The 16,206-nt window shown below is 36.7% G+C and overlaps 6 protein-coding genes and 1 non-coding gene across 17 annotated transcripts in view; 4 read left to right on the top strand and 3 right to left on the bottom strand.

Moving 5' to 3' along the window:
* Window positions 1-16,206, bottom strand: part of LOC136412991 (heparanase-like) — a 75,043-nt gene that overhangs the window by 33,930 nt on the left and 24,907 nt on the right. The gene's annotated exons all lie outside the window — the stretch shown is intronic.
* LOC136413287 (DDB1- and CUL4-associated factor 8) lies at window positions 16-4,938 on the bottom strand. Of its 4 annotated transcripts, none has more exons than XM_066396745.1 (12): window positions 4,804-4,938; window positions 4,296-4,537; window positions 3,758-4,233; window positions 2,753-2,964; window positions 2,427-2,602; window positions 2,217-2,369; window positions 1,993-2,150; window positions 1,831-1,936; window positions 1,540-1,776; window positions 1,296-1,490; window positions 1,127-1,240; window positions 16-716 (listed from the first exon to the last, which is right to left on the bottom strand). In XM_066396745.1, exons 3-12 carry the CDS (start codon window positions 4,228-4,230, stop codon window positions 537-539), a joined length of 2,004 nt encoding a protein of 667 aa, XP_066252842.1. In that variant the 5' UTR covers window positions 4,231-4,233; window positions 4,296-4,537; window positions 4,804-4,938; the 3' UTR covers window positions 16-536. The 4 variants fall into 4 exon arrangements, with proteins under 4 accessions (XP_066252842.1, XP_066252843.1, XP_066252844.1 ...); XM_066396746.1 differs by having other exon boundaries at window positions 4,296-4,469; window positions 4,804-4,935; XM_066396747.1 differs by lacking the exon at window positions 4,296-4,537 and having other exon boundaries at window positions 4,804-4,936.
* On the top strand, window positions 5,311-6,233 carry RpS15 (ribosomal protein S15). The gene is made up of 4 exons (XM_066396750.1): window positions 5,311-5,468; window positions 5,618-5,703; window positions 5,755-5,948; window positions 6,006-6,233. The coding sequence occupies exons 1-4, from the start codon at window positions 5,457-5,459 to the stop codon at window positions 6,158-6,160; spliced, it is 447 nt and encodes a 148-aa protein (XP_066252847.1). The 5' UTR covers window positions 5,311-5,456; the 3' UTR covers window positions 6,161-6,233.
* On the bottom strand, window positions 6,250-7,545 carry mRpL46 (mitochondrial ribosomal protein L46). Its single transcript, XM_066396749.1, has 5 exons — window positions 7,449-7,545; window positions 6,964-7,150; window positions 6,779-6,903; window positions 6,448-6,722; window positions 6,250-6,401 (listed from the first exon to the last, which is right to left on the bottom strand). Exons 1-5 carry the CDS (start codon window positions 7,507-7,509, stop codon window positions 6,267-6,269), a joined length of 783 nt encoding a protein of 260 aa, XP_066252846.1. The 5' UTR covers window positions 7,510-7,545; the 3' UTR covers window positions 6,250-6,266.
* LOC136412993 (uncharacterized) lies at window positions 7,845-16,198 on the top strand. Of its 6 annotated transcripts, none has more exons than XM_066396290.1 (8): window positions 7,845-7,970; window positions 13,626-13,803; window positions 13,858-14,183; window positions 14,241-14,396; window positions 14,451-14,595; window positions 14,656-14,867; window positions 14,924-14,979; window positions 15,034-16,198. In XM_066396290.1, the coding sequence occupies exons 2-8, from the start codon at window positions 13,633-13,635 to the stop codon at window positions 15,369-15,371; spliced, it is 1,404 nt and encodes a 467-aa protein (XP_066252387.1). In that variant the 5' UTR covers window positions 7,845-7,970; window positions 13,626-13,632; the 3' UTR covers window positions 15,372-16,198. The 6 variants fall into 6 exon arrangements, with proteins under 6 accessions (XP_066252387.1, XP_066252383.1, XP_066252386.1 ...); XM_066396286.1 differs by lacking the exon at window positions 7,845-7,970 and adding an exon at window positions 13,443-13,516 and having other exon boundaries at window positions 13,576-13,803; XM_066396289.1 differs by lacking the exon at window positions 7,845-7,970 and adding an exon at window positions 13,444-13,516.
* Window positions 8,107-8,178, top strand: TRNAA-CGC (transfer RNA alanine (anticodon CGC)). The gene has a single exon. It is a non-coding gene; the product is annotated as a tRNA-Ala (tRNA).
* On the top strand, window positions 9,079-12,015 carry LOC136412985 (synaptic vesicle glycoprotein 2B-like). Of its 3 annotated transcripts, none has more exons than XM_066396270.1 (4): window positions 9,079-9,467; window positions 10,340-10,669; window positions 10,722-11,256; window positions 11,316-12,015. In XM_066396270.1, the coding sequence occupies exons 1-4, from the start codon at window positions 9,410-9,412 to the stop codon at window positions 11,971-11,973; spliced, it is 1,581 nt and encodes a 526-aa protein (XP_066252367.1). In that variant the 5' UTR covers window positions 9,079-9,409; the 3' UTR covers window positions 11,974-12,015. The 3 variants fall into 3 exon arrangements, with proteins under 3 accessions (XP_066252367.1, XP_066252366.1, XP_066252368.1); XM_066396269.1 differs by lacking the exon at window positions 9,079-9,467 and adding an exon at window positions 9,546-10,264; XM_066396271.1 differs by lacking the exon at window positions 9,079-9,467 and adding an exon at window positions 9,546-10,264 and having other exon boundaries at window positions 10,319-10,669.

Raw genomic sequence — 16,206 nt, 5'->3', positions numbered from 1 at the left:
CAATAAAAAACAGAGTTTCTTAATACAAAATACAACACGCGCTTTATTTTCGAAATCGCTATTTTACATTACACTCATAAGCCGTAAATATTTGTTATGTACATAATCACAATACAGACTTTCTGGTAACGACGACCTTGGGAGTACGTCTGTAACATTGAATAGATTAACTACTCTTTACAATAACAAAATATAAATCTATATCGATCAGAAATAATTAACAAAAAATCTCAGCTGCGAAAAACGTGTTCTTATTGGAGGGATCCTTGAGAAATATGATACTTAGTCCTGTAAATCCTGCTTGAAAAAATCTCAAAATATAGGTAAGACAGAGAAATTAACATTCAAGAACTTGAGAATTCCTTTCAAACTCCCTAATTAACGTCGTTTAAAGCAACTAAGAGGTATTATTTAGTCTTCTAAATCCAGCTAAAAGAACTCTCAAAATATAGGTGAGACAGACAAATTAACATTCCAGAACTTTTTTTTAGTGCTGAAACTTTCTTTAAGTCCCAAAATATCAAAGTTCAAAGCAACTAAGAGGTGTTGCAGCCGTCGTGGGACTCATCATTGCTCTCATTAGAGTGCGACGAAAGTTCATCAGAGCTGGTATCGCTCGAATCGATAGTCAAAAACGCCAAGTCAGACTCATTTCCTCTTTCGCGTGCTCTGGCGGCACGAGATTCTCTCAGTCTGCGCCACAACATCCACAAAACCTGCAAAAACAAATGAACCCCTCACTCCAATTTCCAGTGAATTTTAATAGAATTTTATAGGATGTTTGTGAAAAATTTAACCAATAATCCAAATCCATTTGTCACAAGGTAAATTTGAGAAATAAAATATGAGTTTGAAAATTTTCAAAAACAGCTGCTTGTAACCTTTAATAAAGCAGAATAATTGTAATTATTGCCTATGAAATAATCGAAGATTAAATAGACTTTATTACGCAACTCAGACGTAAAGTAATAAAATATGACAAGGGATTTAAAAAAAAAATAAAAACAAACACAGTCCCCTTCGAATTGGCCTAAAATGTAAATTAGCACTTCTCTAAAGCAAATCATTCAATTTCATTCAAAGTCCTCTATCATAATTAGGTTTCTATGTAAGATAAGGCACTTACTTGACTCTCAGAAGCCGAATCATAATTTCCCCATATATTGCTAGCTTTGTTTTCCTTCACCGTCTCGGCTAGATCCACTAGGGATAATTCCTCTTCGCAAGAAGGCACCCAAAGCTGAAAACCCCCAATTACCTATTTCCCTCCATTAATTTAAACACAAAATCAATACCTTAACATCCCAATCAAGCCCACTGGTGGCTAAGAAAGGCAATTCCGGATGTGGTTCCAGACAGTTGACCACTCCATTATCGTCGGCCAGCAACAACTGTGTAATAGCTTCCGTTCTTTTCTCCCAAAAGAACACGTGGGCGCAATCAGATCCGCTCATAATAAATTCTGAACGGGAACCGAAGAAATTCACTCCCTAAATAGCATTGTAAAGCACATTTTTGAAGGTGAAATAAAGGTATCACCTTAATGGTAGCTCCGTTTCTATGGCCAGAATACCTATGAGAGTAATTTCCCATTCCCATATCAGGGTCGAATAAATAAATATCATCGTCATTGTAGGAGGCCAAAATTTCGCTGCCGTCATGATTGTAAATGGCGCAAGTAATGTGATAACCGCGACTATATTTTGGATCACTTGTACCGTAGGGACAATACATGTTAAGAGGAGAAGACGTTTTTCTTTGGTCATAAACTCTCACCTTAAAATAAAATGAAGATTAATTAAATTAACGACGAGAGTAAAAGGAACTTACACAATGTTCTCGACCTGCGACGCAAAATTGTTCAGACTTTAAGGGATGTGAGTGAATACTATACAGAGCAACTTCACAGGAATTATCATCTTTCACATGTACAATTCTAAGCAAAATAAATATCCTAAAAATGTACGTAAATGATATGAAAATATTTCTTACCTCTCTGGCTTAAATTTCCTAATATCGTGATTGAAGACAATTCCATCCTCTCCAGCACTTAAAACAATAGGTGGCTGGTCCTTTAAAGTGGAGAGTTTATGGCAAGGTCCTCTATGTTGGCCTAATTTCTGATTTTCTCTGATTCCTTCATTTCCAATCTGAAAAGAATCGTATAAACATTCCCTTATATTTACTCAAAAGTTTCAACAACCCAAAATATTTACCTGTAAATACCAAACCTGTCCATCCTTTCCACAAGTAGCTAGATGTAAGTCTGGACCATTAAGATACAGGAACTTGGTTTGAAAAATGTTTCTCTTGTGTTTGGTGTTAATTTTCAAGTGGACTTTTCCTATTGCCCAGTCCCAAATGACTACCTAAAACTCGGTATTTTTCGCCACGATTGAGACGTGGAAAAGGAGAAATAAACTTACTTTGAGATCATCAGAACCAGTTGCTAACCATTTGCCATCAGGACTAAAATTGAGACTATTTACACAACCTTCATGCTCCTCTAATTTGTACATAAGTTCCAGCTTTTCCACATTTGTTAGAGATCCATAGCATTTTTGTTGGAAAAGGACTGGATTAGAAGAACTGGCAGGATAACCTTTAAATTGATGATATTGATGCATGTTACAAATACATTTAATTTACTTTCTGGAAACCTAAGAACTTTTACTTAAATAGAGACTAGACAGAATGTCTCAAATTTGTGATTATTTTACTTTCATATAACTTAAATATAAGAAAAACTGACCATATTGCCTATTAACAATCTGTGGAACCATGAACCATGAGTACTTTGGCTTCTCCTTCTTCAGAATATCATCTGTGTCTTTATCCTCATCAGACTCTGTATCAGTGCTGCGTAGCATTGTATTTTCTGAGTTGCTGTGCCTACTGCTAAACACATCAGAATCACAGGATAATTCATTTAAATTCAACCTATTATTATCTGCATCTGTAGATCTGTACAAATGAGTTGTCTCAGTACTAGTACAATTAAAATAAATCTTAAATAGATGCCACAGGTACCCAGGAACTTGACTAAATGGTGGATGCTAATGTTTCCTTGCTGAAACAGTCGTGAGTGCAGATTGCATAGTTTTAGAAAAAATGACCATTAAAGTGAGAGATCATTTTATACTTGAAAAAATCACAATATGTGAAATTACTTAAAAAACTGAAAAACTTGAGGACGTGGCAAGAGATGGGTATAATCATCTTTGTGGATACTTTAAGGTCGAAACGTCCACAATTTGACTGTCCTCAGTTAACAATAAGAAAACAGAAGCAGCTCTAATTTAAAGAAATGTTGTGCTAATACACCAACATAATGTAGTGCTAGGAGGCCCTAGATATGGTGTTTACAAAAATAAAAATGAATGGTCGGCATTTTCTCCATATCCTTTTCTATGATTCAATATAAATTTTGCAACTTTTTTATCCACAAATCTAAAAGGCTTACTAGAAACATACAAAGTTATACATATTTGAAATCAGAAAAAAATAACCTTTCTTTATTTAGTAATATATGGAGTGATCTAAAAACGCCACTTGTGCAAAGATTAACTTTTCTCTCAACTTAATATTTACTTCAAAGTTCTTTAATTAAAAATATAAATATGACACTTGATCAAATAAACCAAGTAGGCAAATAGATGACCTTGTAGGCAGCCTTATTTGCCAGGTACTCAGTTTGTGCTTGACAGTACCTGCAGCATCCTTAATCTAAGTATCTTAAATAATTAAATATTTGTACCTTAAATTAAATGTCAAACTAAAAGCCTCATCATTTAGATCGCTCCTATTATTGGCTGATTCGCTGGCACTTGGTAAATTATCAGCAGCACCAGAATCAGTGCTTCTTGATGCCAAACCACCATCACTACTAGTACTTGTAGTAGGCAAATGAGCAGTATTTGTCTCTGAAGTGTTGTTAAGCAAACTTTCCAATAGGTTCAATTCCTCATCTATCCAAACTCCAGTCTCCATTAGATGTCTAGTGCCATTAGGGACTTCATCAGTTGTAGCAATATTGCTTGAATCAGTGTTAGTGACAGGTATACCACTATCACTGCTAGTACTAGCAACTGGATTGTTTTCTGAGTTCAGGGAGGAACTAGAGGACTCCTCACTTAGGTCAAAATCAGTTTTCATTCTCTTGGCGCTGTCAGGTTGGTCCAAATCCATTGGATCTTCTGCCCGTCTTGCTTGGGACGTACTTTCATCCATTGTCTAAACATGCACCATGCCTTAACTTAGTTAAAAGGCTGGGGATATTTCTAATATCTACTTACCTTTAAGGGTGAATTGCAGTTTTATGGTAAAAATAAGGCATGTACAGAATTTATCTTGAGTATCCAATGTTAAATTGAGGGTGATATTAATAGAAAAGGGAAAAAAAGGTTGAAATTTTATTATTGTTGGAGGAAAAACAAATGGCCACAAAGGTTGGCCACAACTTTGTTAATCTATTAAAAAAATGCACTTGCACCAATCTTGCACTGAGTGACAGCTGATTCCTTTGCACTTTGCAGTTCTAAAAACACATATGTGCTCTTGTTACACCCAAATTCTTCAATATTCAAAAAAATTATTTTAAAATGGTTCTACAGATCCTATGAAAATTTCGCATCTATGCAGGGATGTCTTTAATAATGGTCACAAATTAGATGGAACGATGCTGCATAGTTACCAAGGAACCATTATCAAAGAAGCGTAAAATTAAAGAGAGTGCATATATTCTACTTGATAAAAACCGATGTTTGGCCTCTTGTCCAGTAAGTATGGATAACACTGGGTTACCTATACTTGAGCAAGAAGTCAACCTTGAACACATAAAAAGAAACTAAACACTAACAAATTAAAATAATCGCTCAGACAGATAATAAAGTTTGAAAAAAGACAGGTTAAATTAGGTGCAATGATCACACACCAATCACTTACCTTGAATTAACCTTTTGGAATGATGGCACATCTGACACTTGACACATTTTTGAATTGATTGACACACATGCACTCTCTAAGCATTTTACTTAACTGTTAATTTTCGTTCTAGAGCCAATTAGCACTAGTTAGCCGATAAGTTATACCCAAATCTTTGGGAATAAATAGCTCGATCTGATGGTATGTTCCTAAGAAATATTGTCCAGATTTTCAACCAATTAAAATTATCGTCAATAATAACGAGGCAATCCGATTGCTTGAAAATTATCTAGGAACCAATTTAATCTAGATTCTCTTTCCGAAAACTCCTATTCTGAAATTGAAAAAAAATCACGTTGACATTAAATGTCAAACGTCTTCAAAGTATACAATCTTTACACTCGTCCAGTCCTTTCATTCGCCAAATTTAATGGCCGGATAGTAGTTTCTCAGTTTTCGAAAGGAAATCCTTGGAAATAAAATCCATCTTGGGGAAATTCTAAAATATCAATTTAAATAATAGATAATTTAATATGGCTGACAAGGTAAGTTAAATATTTTCACTCAATACTCTCTCATAAAGAAGAAAACCCAAATGTTTACCTTTAACCAAAACTCAATACGGCTTTCAACTTTTAGGAAATTAGAATTCTAATCAATCTCTAACTAACCACCTAAACCAATTTAATTTTAGGCAGAAGAACTAGTGAAGAAGAAGAGGACTTTTAAGAAGTTCACCTACCGAGGTGTTGACTTGGACCAACTTTTGGACATGCCCAAGTAAGACTTAGTTCTTAGCCAATAGTGAAAACCATTTATGTGCGATTTTAGTGAGCAACTTATGGAGTTGATGCACTGTCGTGCCAGAAGGCGTTTCAGCCGTGGCTTGAAACGTAAGCCAATGGCCTTAGTAAAAAAACTGAGAAAAGCAAAAAAAGAAGCTCCCCCACTAGAGAAGCCTGAAGTAGTGAAAACCCACCTCAGAAACATGATTATTGTTCCTGAGATGGTAGGGTCAATAGTAGGTAAGTTAATGCATGACTACAACTAAAAAACAAAACCTTAGTTTCTGTTAATTTTAGGTGTTTACAATGGAAAAGCCTTTACACAAGTTGAAGTTAAGCCTGAAATGATTGGACATTATCTGGGAGAATTCTCTTTAACTTATAAACCTGTAAAACATGGTAGGCCTGGTATTGGTGCCACCCACAGCTCCAGGTTCATCCCACTTAAATAAATTTATTATTTAAGAGGGGTTAACCTTAAATAAAGGTGGATCTACTGAAATAAAAAGTTTTAAGAGGGACAAATATTTTTATTTCTTAAAAACAATACAAAGTAGTTTAATCAAATAAAATTGGCAGTATATTCTTTTTGTAATCTTCAGGTAATATTTGGTTTAATTCATTTTTATCCAACCATTTATAATCTACATCAGTGATTTGTCCCGAAGAGTACCTGGCAAAGTAGATGAATATCTAAAATGACAAAGTTAGATAAGTTCATTTTGACATTTTGACATACTTTGGCTCCAGTGCTATTTTCATTTCTTACGTCCTTGGGATACATGTACTTGTAGAAACCACAAGGTGCATTTCCAAATATTTGAACCTTTACATTAGGACCGCATTTCTCTTTGAAAATCCTCTCTGCACATTGCCTCAAAGTCTCTCCATCTTTCAATTTTCCTTGGGGTAATAAATAGAAATTTTTTTCACCTATTTTGTGGTTTACTAGTAGCACTAATGACTTATCTAATTTCCTTTGCAGGGATTTTACATCATTTGATTTATCTGCTTCTATAATAGATTTGCATAATCAATAAATTTTTGAAGTTTATTCTTACAGCCTGTACCGGTAATTCTTTCTGAAGGCTTAAATGTTGCCAGCTCCTCTTTGTAGGCATCTAAATAGTCCTGAGTGCTTTGTTTTGTTATTAAATCCAAATCATCTATTTCCTTCTTTTGGGATTTGACACTTCTACAAATCAATAACAATATTGCATTCAGTAAAATATAAAAAAATACAATAGGCATTCACCTTTCCTTCTCAAGCTTTACCTCTATATCACTTTTTAAGCTTTTTTCAAATTCTACAGTGCTTAAATATTCCTTGAACTTTCGTTCAATCCCTGTTATTTCAGGAGATATGAGTGGTTTCCTTTCAACCAGTACAGCAGTAAGGAGGTCCCATTTCTCTTTTATAATACTAGATGTTTGGAAATTGGCTGAAATGATTAATTTAGGGTCAAACTATTAAATTGTTGCAAGATGGTATGTTGTCAGTAAGTTGGAGACACTGGCAAAGCTTTTTTGTCCAACTTTTGTGAGCCTGATAAATTTGGCAAAAATTAAATAATTTAGCGCTTACTAATAAAAATTTAGATAAATTATTGTAGATGCATTCTCTTCTAATAGACCTAAGATCTATTTGGTAATAGGATAGTTTTTTGAGGAAGAAATTAAATGGTCATTGATTTGCTGGTTTTGTTAATTTAATTCTATAAGATGTATTAAATTACTCACCCTTGCAGTTACTTAAGACATTTTTAGTTAGTGGTGTAATCTTTAAAATGGTTTTTAGCATTATTTTACAGAAAATTAGCAAAAATTGAAAATTACACAAAAGGTTAACAGAAAAGTGAGGTTAAATTTGGATCAGTATGAACATTTCACTTTGACATTGACGTAAAAAGGGCATTTCAAATACTAATCCGAATCAAGAAAGTTACTGTATTTTATTAATTGACTGTTTTGCTATATTGGTATTAGTTTAATTGAATATATGTTTAAGTAAAATTCGTTTGGTTGTTGAAAACTTGATTTTTATGAAATATTTTTAAATAAAGAGATTTTATTCATTTAGATTAGAAACGATAATGGTTCTATTTGCTTGAAAGGAGTGGATAGTGTTTGGGTAGCAGTGACTAGGGTGGAACTCCTTCCTAGGAAGCAAGGCAAGACGCGTGTTTTGATTATTTTTAAATTAAAATTTGTCGCTTAAAATGAATATTTAATATTCTGTAGTTCAACCGGTTCTGGAAAATGGTAAGTTTAAAAATGATATGTGTTATTAAATAGAAGTAAAATTAAAACATATTTTGGTTCAACAAATTAATTTTTTTAATTCGGTGTGAGGGTTATGACGGTGATGTGACCGACGAAAGCCGCCTGTCAAGATAACGGGGGTGTAACTCAGTGGTAGAGTGTCCGCTTCGCATGCGGAAAGTCCTGGGTTCAAATCCCAGCTCCTCCAAAGAATTTTTTTATTTAAGAAAATGTATCTACATTTTTTTTTAATATAAAGAAAGTTGACTGTAATAATCTCAATAAATAAAAAAGGAATTTTTTAATCAAAAAGCACGTATATGTTTAATGTGATTACCAAATTCTGCATAGACCATAATTGCTGATGGATCAATCAGTATTCCCAACGCAATCATTTATCGAATGGAAAAACCTGAAATTTGGGGTGTTTAATTAAGCCTCACACCGAAAGTTCTTAGTTGCGTTCTGAGTCTCCGCTCAGAACGAGCGGTTTTCCTCGAATAATTTATCTTGAACATAATCAAGTTAAAGTTCCCTTTAACATGTCTATTCCCGCAAGGATCCAGATCCCGGGAGAAAGAACGGGAATATTCCAGATTTCCGGACACTTATAACAGGAGATCAGAATCATGGCACAGTGTATAATAATTAACGGCGCAACGAATGGAACTTTTCACACCCACTTGATCACCCCTTGTTTGTGTTTCTGTTTATCGGACAAATCACATTGACTCTATAGGGATAAAGGGAGAGTGATAACATCAACCCTCCCTTTTTGGTCTCGAAGCGGCCGGAAAGTTGAATTTTCTGCGGTTACGAATAAAATAGTTAAAAAAGCTTTTTATTTAATACATACCCCCTATCAATCAGAACGATTATTATATGTCCATTCGAAGGTCCCCATTCATCATTTTAATGCATTAAAGGGTTCTGCGTTTGACGTCAGTTCATTGAATTAAACCGATAACAGGGTGAGAAAATAATTGTAGTGGTCGCCCCAATTTTGTACGTTTATTTAATTGATATTTGCAAATTGCGTATTTATGCGTGTTGGTCCATACCACCATTTAATTGTAGTCGTGGACGGTTTAGCGCCTCCCATGGCGCTCGAGACCGAAGTTCCCAGAGACCACCCCGTAGCAAATTCCCAAGGAGAATTTCCAAGAAACTCGCATTTTACTGCCACCCCTGTAAAGTTAAATACCTGCCTTAACCCTGGGGGCTCGCAAAGGAGGCAACACTATTTATTTAACTTCTGTTTAATAACCTTTGACGCTTTGCTGTTTGGCTAATAGGGGCGTTTTGTTTATAAAATTATACGTTTCGATTAAAAACATCATGAAGTTTATTAAGAAACTTCTGTGTGGAATTAAATAATATAATTTGGAAATGTCTTAAGGTTAAAGATCATTAGCGGGTAGTGATTTTCGTGAAAAATAATGAGAAAAATAAATCCGTGCGAAAGCGCCGATTTCGATCGAGCTGTGAGCTCCACAGGTGAGAAAGTATTTTTTTTCTGTATTTTTATGGCTTTAAATGGAAATTCAGTCGATTTAAGTGGAAAGTTACTTTGTACATAAATAGCTTGTAAACACAGAGGATGGGCATATTAATTAATAAACATCTTTGTGTTGTAACTTTTATGGTGTTTTGCAACAATATCAGGCGACGGAGGCAAAAATCATTCCAATCAACTGGGACGAAAAAATTTAGATGCCACTTTTGACCCTCTATTCAGATCCGGACTCCGTGCTATGTGGTTGACACATAGTTCAACTTTCTTGGTGCCCCCTTACGGTGCTGGAAACGGGCTTATCTCTTCACTCTTATCATAATTGAGTCGGTTTGGAAGAGGAATAGCTAACAATTGGGTCACCGTTACTTTAGTATTTCATATCATAAGTTATGACATTTTTGTGACGATAGGAAATCTTGGCCTGAGCCGAAAAGCCGAGTTAATGTTTCTTTAATAGAGTCTGCAATGACAATAAGAACCGTCCATACGTTTTTTCGAACTGTTATTGTTATGTATTAATGTGTATTAATAATAGTTTATCGCTGAAAGAAAACATAATTCAACTGTTATTGATTGCATTATTCCAAACGAAATAGAGGCAGTTTTGTTTCAAAGAGGGACATCTATTGTTAGAATGTATTAAATGTAAGAACTTCTTAGTGCCGCTTTGAACAGTCCTTTGTCTTAACAATTGTGCTTTGGGTGAGGATGGTTAAAGCCGATGGAGTGGTAGAGCTTAGGTGTATTAAGGATTATGATGCGGCAGTTCAGAGAACAGGTGAGACAACTTCTAGGTCGTTAAAGGGGTTCGAATTTCTCCAAAATCCTCCAGGTTAATCGTGTCCCCTTTTAGGATATGGGCGTTTTCACTATGAAATCTTGGCTGTCAGCGCCATGTCGATCCTCTCCTTGGGATTCCAAAACGGCCTCTCTTCCTACGTCTTCCCAGCCGCCCAGTGTGATCTTAACTTCACCTCCTTTGAGCTGGGGATCCTCAATATGGCCTTCATGATAGGAGGCATCGCCAGTTGCTTCCTGTGGGGCGCGTTGGCCGACAATTTAGGAAGGAAGAAAATACTGTTTTTTACGCATCTCTTCGATGCAATCGTCACTGTCATTTGCTCAGTGTTGCCCACCACTACCAACTTGCTGGTCTGCAGGTTTTTGAATGGGTTTCTCATTGGTAATCTCTCCCTTCCATGTCCCGGCAATTCCAAGATTATCTGCTATTACAGGGGCACCTGGAAGTATAATCTTCACTTATGTAGCAGAGTTTCAGCCGCCAAAATATAGGACTCCAATTGTGTGCTGTTGCGGAGTATTTTTTACCATTTCCTGGCTTTTACTCCCCCTTTTCGCATACTTTATCCTTCCTTTAAGTAAAATAAATGCATCTCTCGGAAATGTGCTTTTCCTCACTCCTTGGCGCTTGTTCCTTATAATCCTGGCAATTCCGGAGCTGCTTACGGCCCTCTGGATACTCAAAATGCCCGAAAGTCCCAAATTTTTCCTGGCTAATGACAACCACGTTGAGTGTCTAGCAGTACTGAGGAATATGTACTCCATTAACACTGGGGATCATCCAGATATGTTTCCAGTGAAGAATTTGGTGGAGGAGGTCAAATCTAGCACAAAGCAAAAGCTGGCATGTGAAAGTAAGACTCTGAGAGTCTTGAAGACCATGAGGGAGCAGATAAAGAGCCTGTTTAAGCCGCCTTTGTTGATTGTTACGATTTTGACCTGCTCGATCATGTTTGCCAACATGTTTGGGTAAGATTTCATTAACGATAGTGACGATTCGATAGAACACTAAGGATATTCTTCTTTAGGATGTTTGGTCTTGGCTTGTGGCTTCCGGAAATCTTTGTACGCTTCGATCAATTTGAGAAACTTTACCCAAACGCTACCCCCTCAGTAAAAGAACTCTCTTTACTAGTTCAGGCAAAAGACCTTTCATGCGAAGCTACCTTCGATACCTCAGTCACCCAGAACACTGTGGTGATAGCCTCCAGTTCTTTGCTCTTCAACATTGTCTGCAGCACCCTAGCTACAAAGCTCCACTTCAAAGTGATCCCTTTGGTCACCATGCTCATCGGAGGAGCCACAAGTGCCAGCATTTACTTCCTGACTAGCTCCGTACAGAACCTCGTGGTTGCCAGCTTATTCCAGGCAAGCATGATCACTGCCAACATGACCATCGGAAGCATTGCAGTAGAACTTTTTCCCACTAAAGTAGTGGGGATAGCTCTATGTTTGATCATGTTCACTGGAAGACTGGGAGCTATGGCCAGCAGCTTTTTGTTTGGGTATTATATGGATACACAATGCGAAGTGCCGATTTTTGTAGTGGGGGCTGTAGTGCTCTTAGGGGGGCTCTTGTGCTTCTTAGTACCGAGGAAAAGCAAAGCAGTTGGAGAGAGGACTATGAGTGTTACAAATGGGATTGAAGTAGCGGTTTTGTCGGGATATGACGTTAAGTTTAGGTGAAGTTTCGTAAACTTTTAGATTTTTAGCGTGTAAGTGTTTTGTAATCAATTGAAAATGAAATATATTATAAACGACTTAATTTTGCTATTTTTTAATTGTTTTATTTGCACATAACAGCATCGCGAGGCCTCTGCGAGTACCCACATTAGGAGGAAACGAGTTCTTGAAAGTAAATCTGCCCTTTGTATTTGTAATAAATACCTTATTGGCCTAGTGAAATAATAACGTTTCGGACGGCAATTTGACGTGAAAAATACGTCACTTTTTGAAAGAAGTTACGGGACCGATTGATGTATAAATAATTGCCAAATGTCTGTCACATGTCATATGTTTACTTCAATGCGTACGTATACGTTCAATAACGTATTTGATTAATGCCGAATTATCAAATTAAAAAAAAAAACATACTTGTTTATGTGGGGATATTTCAGCGTCGAAGAAATCTAGCCCCATTATGCCACTGTTTCATTATTTATGAAACTGCAAATTTTACTGCTTATTCTCCACGATATTTGAGGGAATACTTAACCAGAAACTTATTGATGTCGAAGGTTTATTTTACAAGTTAAAATTTTTAAAACTTTCCCAATTTTGTACGGATCCACTGTGCCTTCACTTCTTTACTTATCGACGACATAAATTTTAATGTTTATTTACGATACTTCAGAGACTGTTCGGCTCGAAGTCCATTGGTGCGGGTGGACTATTTCGAGAGTAGCGATTTTTACAAATTTTCAATTTGTCTCACATTTTACACGTGAATACCTTCAAATGCTGATTGGGCAAGTCACAGTTTCTTTACTTATGAAGCTGCAAATTTCACTGTTTTTCCTGAAAATTTGAAGGATTACGCAGTGCCAAAATTTATTGGTGCGGAAGGTCTAATTTAGAATTTACGATTATTAAAAAAAATCCGCATTTTTCCCTGAAAGGTGGTAAATTATCAAATTAAACTATTTTGTTTAATTACGAATATTAAACTTTATTAGATCTTCCAAACCTTACGTGGTAAAATATTAATAAGTATAATAGGGCGTGGATATGTAGGTATCCGCATATAATAAATGTCGGCTTGCTGCATGGAACGTTTAGGGATTTTGCTATGCATACATATATTGATTTTGTAAGGGATGTGTTAAGGGTTTCTTACATTAACTTTTATATAATAGACGAGAGTAGTAAAACTACCATTGTGTTTCTGTATTCCTGCTGAAATGCCCTGGAGAATGGAGATTTCTTTTGTTCTTTGCGTCTGTAAGAACCAAAGCAGGGTGTACGTCTTAAAATAATACGATAAACGCAGTGTTATCTCCGAGTTTCTTGGCAAATCATCGAGAATTCCACCATTCTTGTACTTACAAGCGAGTATTTTATCCAGGCAACCAGACATTCGAATCGCAGCAAAGTGTACACTTATATTTATCTCTGGATCGCTGACACTGCCAGGCCTACTTTAAAATTAGATTTTCATAACTTCTCATGCCTCCTTGAAGCCTGGATAAAACCGAATGATAAAATTATTGCAGTTCTAAAAAACACGTAGGTAAATCTAAAATCCCACGTAAAAGGCACACTACAAACGTACCATTGTTAGTTTTCCAGATTTATCCAGTTGTCGAAATTTTAGGTATTTACGTCCCCTTCTTTTCCAGATGAGAAATGACTACGTCTTCGCTAATAGCTGTGGCCCTGAACACTGAACTAACACGCATCCCCAGTTTACTCCAAAACGTCTTGGGACAACACTTCAATAACTCCCTTTGTAATGGAGTAACGTGGTTCCTCCTCTTTTGGTCATTACTCCACGCCTGTTACAACAAAGGTCTAAACGTAAGTTTATCTAATTAAATTTGCGCTTATGATAACTTTCAAATCACATTTCAGCTATATTTGAGGCATTGGGGATTCCCAGAATACCTTCGCATACGCCTTAATAACACCTTATGGATGTTGTCCTTTCATACCGCATTTCTTTCTTTTTTCATACTCAACGAGGCATTTTTAAAATTTTTATTCGATTTTGAGAGACTGAAAAGCAGCATTGTTTCCCCATATGAAACTGTTCCAGAACATAAAATTGTGGCTTATGCCCTGCTGTGCTCTTTTCACATCTTCTCATGCTACAGCCAATTAATGTATTGGAAATCTCTTTCTGTTTTCTGTAAATACCTAGCGTTGTCTATGGTGTGTATCTTTGCTTATTCCTCCAGGTAAGTACTATTACTGTTAGGTTAGTTTATTTTTGTGAGAACAAAAGCATTTTAAAGCCTTCTAGAGGTCCCCTTTACGCTGACAGCCATAGTGGCTTTGTCAGGAGTATCTGAAGAGCTTTGCAGGCTCTATTACTTACTCTGCAACGGGCAAAGAGGACTTGCCAACAAAATCTTGCTAAATTCCCTATTCGTCTCTTCTCTAATTGTTTTGTAAGCCTTTTTTCGTGTTTTTATTACCTATTTCAGTGTTAATAAACGTTTCAGCTGTATTCTTCACTTCCTAGTGATACCTCTCTCATTCCCAGTCTCGGTGGGAGCTAAACTTTTTTCCCAAGAACCAAATAACACTTTGCTGGTGCTCCTATTTGTCTCCATAATAGCCTGGATGAATTTGGTCATGTATCAGTCGGTAATAATCTTTAATTTACATTGCGAAAAGACCACATTAAATTGACAATAACCAATTTAGTCTTTCCTGAAATTGTCACTTCATTGGCTCAAACACACGGGAATAACCGAGGTAAAGGGTGAGAACTGTGATGAAGATACCGAACTGAAAGATGTCCGAAACAAGGGGGGTTGTTTGGGAAGTTTTCTTGAGTGTTCTTTATTTCCTTCTAGAAGAGATGTTGCTTTCACTTTGGGGCGTATGAGGTTAGAAGTAAAATCCCGGCAAAAGGAGTAAGTTCCCATAGAAATTTGCGTGATTTTCAATAGTTATTCGCTTTGTTTTTAAGGATGATCGCAAGGAGAAAGCCGAAAAACAAGAACATGATAATACAGACTTTAAAGTGTAAGCTGGGGCAATTTGCAAAATAACTGAGTAATTAAAGGATTTTTTAAACAGGTATGATGCTAATTAAGCGAAAGCTGAGCGAAAAAAAAGAATGCGTGAACACTCCAAACGAACTTCAATTGGACGAACCATTTGAAGATGATGAAGAGCAGTCTGAGGAGATTGCGAAATACGAGGAAGCAGTGTCCAGAGGTCCTTCTGCGAGTGCTCAGTCTGAAGGTGAGCTACATGAGAGCGTGGCTGTTATGAAGGACGTTAATTTGGATGGGAAGTTGAGTAGTAAATTTGCAGGAGACGTAATTAATAATATCTTTATTGCTGCGAACCAAGAAGGAGGAGGGGATGAAGAAGAAACTGAAGATGAGAGAAGTACAAGTGAGATAGAATAGGAATTTGGGATTTCCGCCAATGTTCCGCACCTGAAAGTTGTGGCAAAACTCAATAAAATGTTTTAGTTAAAAATGCTCCTACATGTATGACTGATTACGCAGAAACCAATAAAGCATTTGATAACTGGAAAACTTAATTCGAGCAGGGAAATATACGAGCTTTCCATGATCTCTCTATCGCCCTCCTGTTATCCTGATAACTGAAAGCTGTGTCATGGAAACTCGCCAAGGAAACAGCGCTGTAGGTACGTGAAACTAAGCAACATTCAAGGAACTATCCAGCGTCTCCACATTCCCCGAAAACTAAAGCAATCATCCGCGAAGCAGCTAAAGCTTTCGCATCCGGGAAAGTTACCTGTGTAAGCTTCCAGATTCTAGAGTTTCCCGGAGTTCCACTTTCAGGAGAAACTCACCAGGAGGGCAGAACCGGTTGCATATAAGCAGCTGCAGCTGCAGCTGAAACTTTTCAGCTCCCTGGAACTCCCAGATCCTGGAGTTTCCCGGAGTTCCAGTTTCAGGAAAGTTTTATCAGGCTTACAGAAGCCGAGCGTGGTGCGGGCCCTTCAGGGCGCTGGTACGGAATTCGATATCAAAAAATCAATAGGCCTGCGCCCTGCGCGTTTGCGATTTTCCGCAGGAATGTTATTGAAGTTGTCCATTTTGTCCTGCGGGTATTTATGCGGGCTTGCTAGCAGAAATCCTTATCATGGAAACTCCCTAAGGAAAAGGGATTTCCGGAGTTGTATAGGTTCTTGAAATATGAACGCCTTTTCCACTAATTTTGTTTCAGGATTTGCGATATTGGTTTAGTAGGCAGGAAAAATCAATATAGTGA

This window comes from Euwallacea similis, chromosome 13 (assembly GCF_039881205.1).
Source record: "Euwallacea similis isolate ESF13 chromosome 13, ESF131.1, whole genome shotgun sequence".
NCBI lineage: Eukaryota > Metazoa > Arthropoda > Insecta > Coleoptera > Curculionidae > Euwallacea > Euwallacea similis.
The sequence above is the reverse complement of the archived record's forward strand: the minus strand, read 5'-3'. Positions and strand labels throughout refer to the sequence as shown.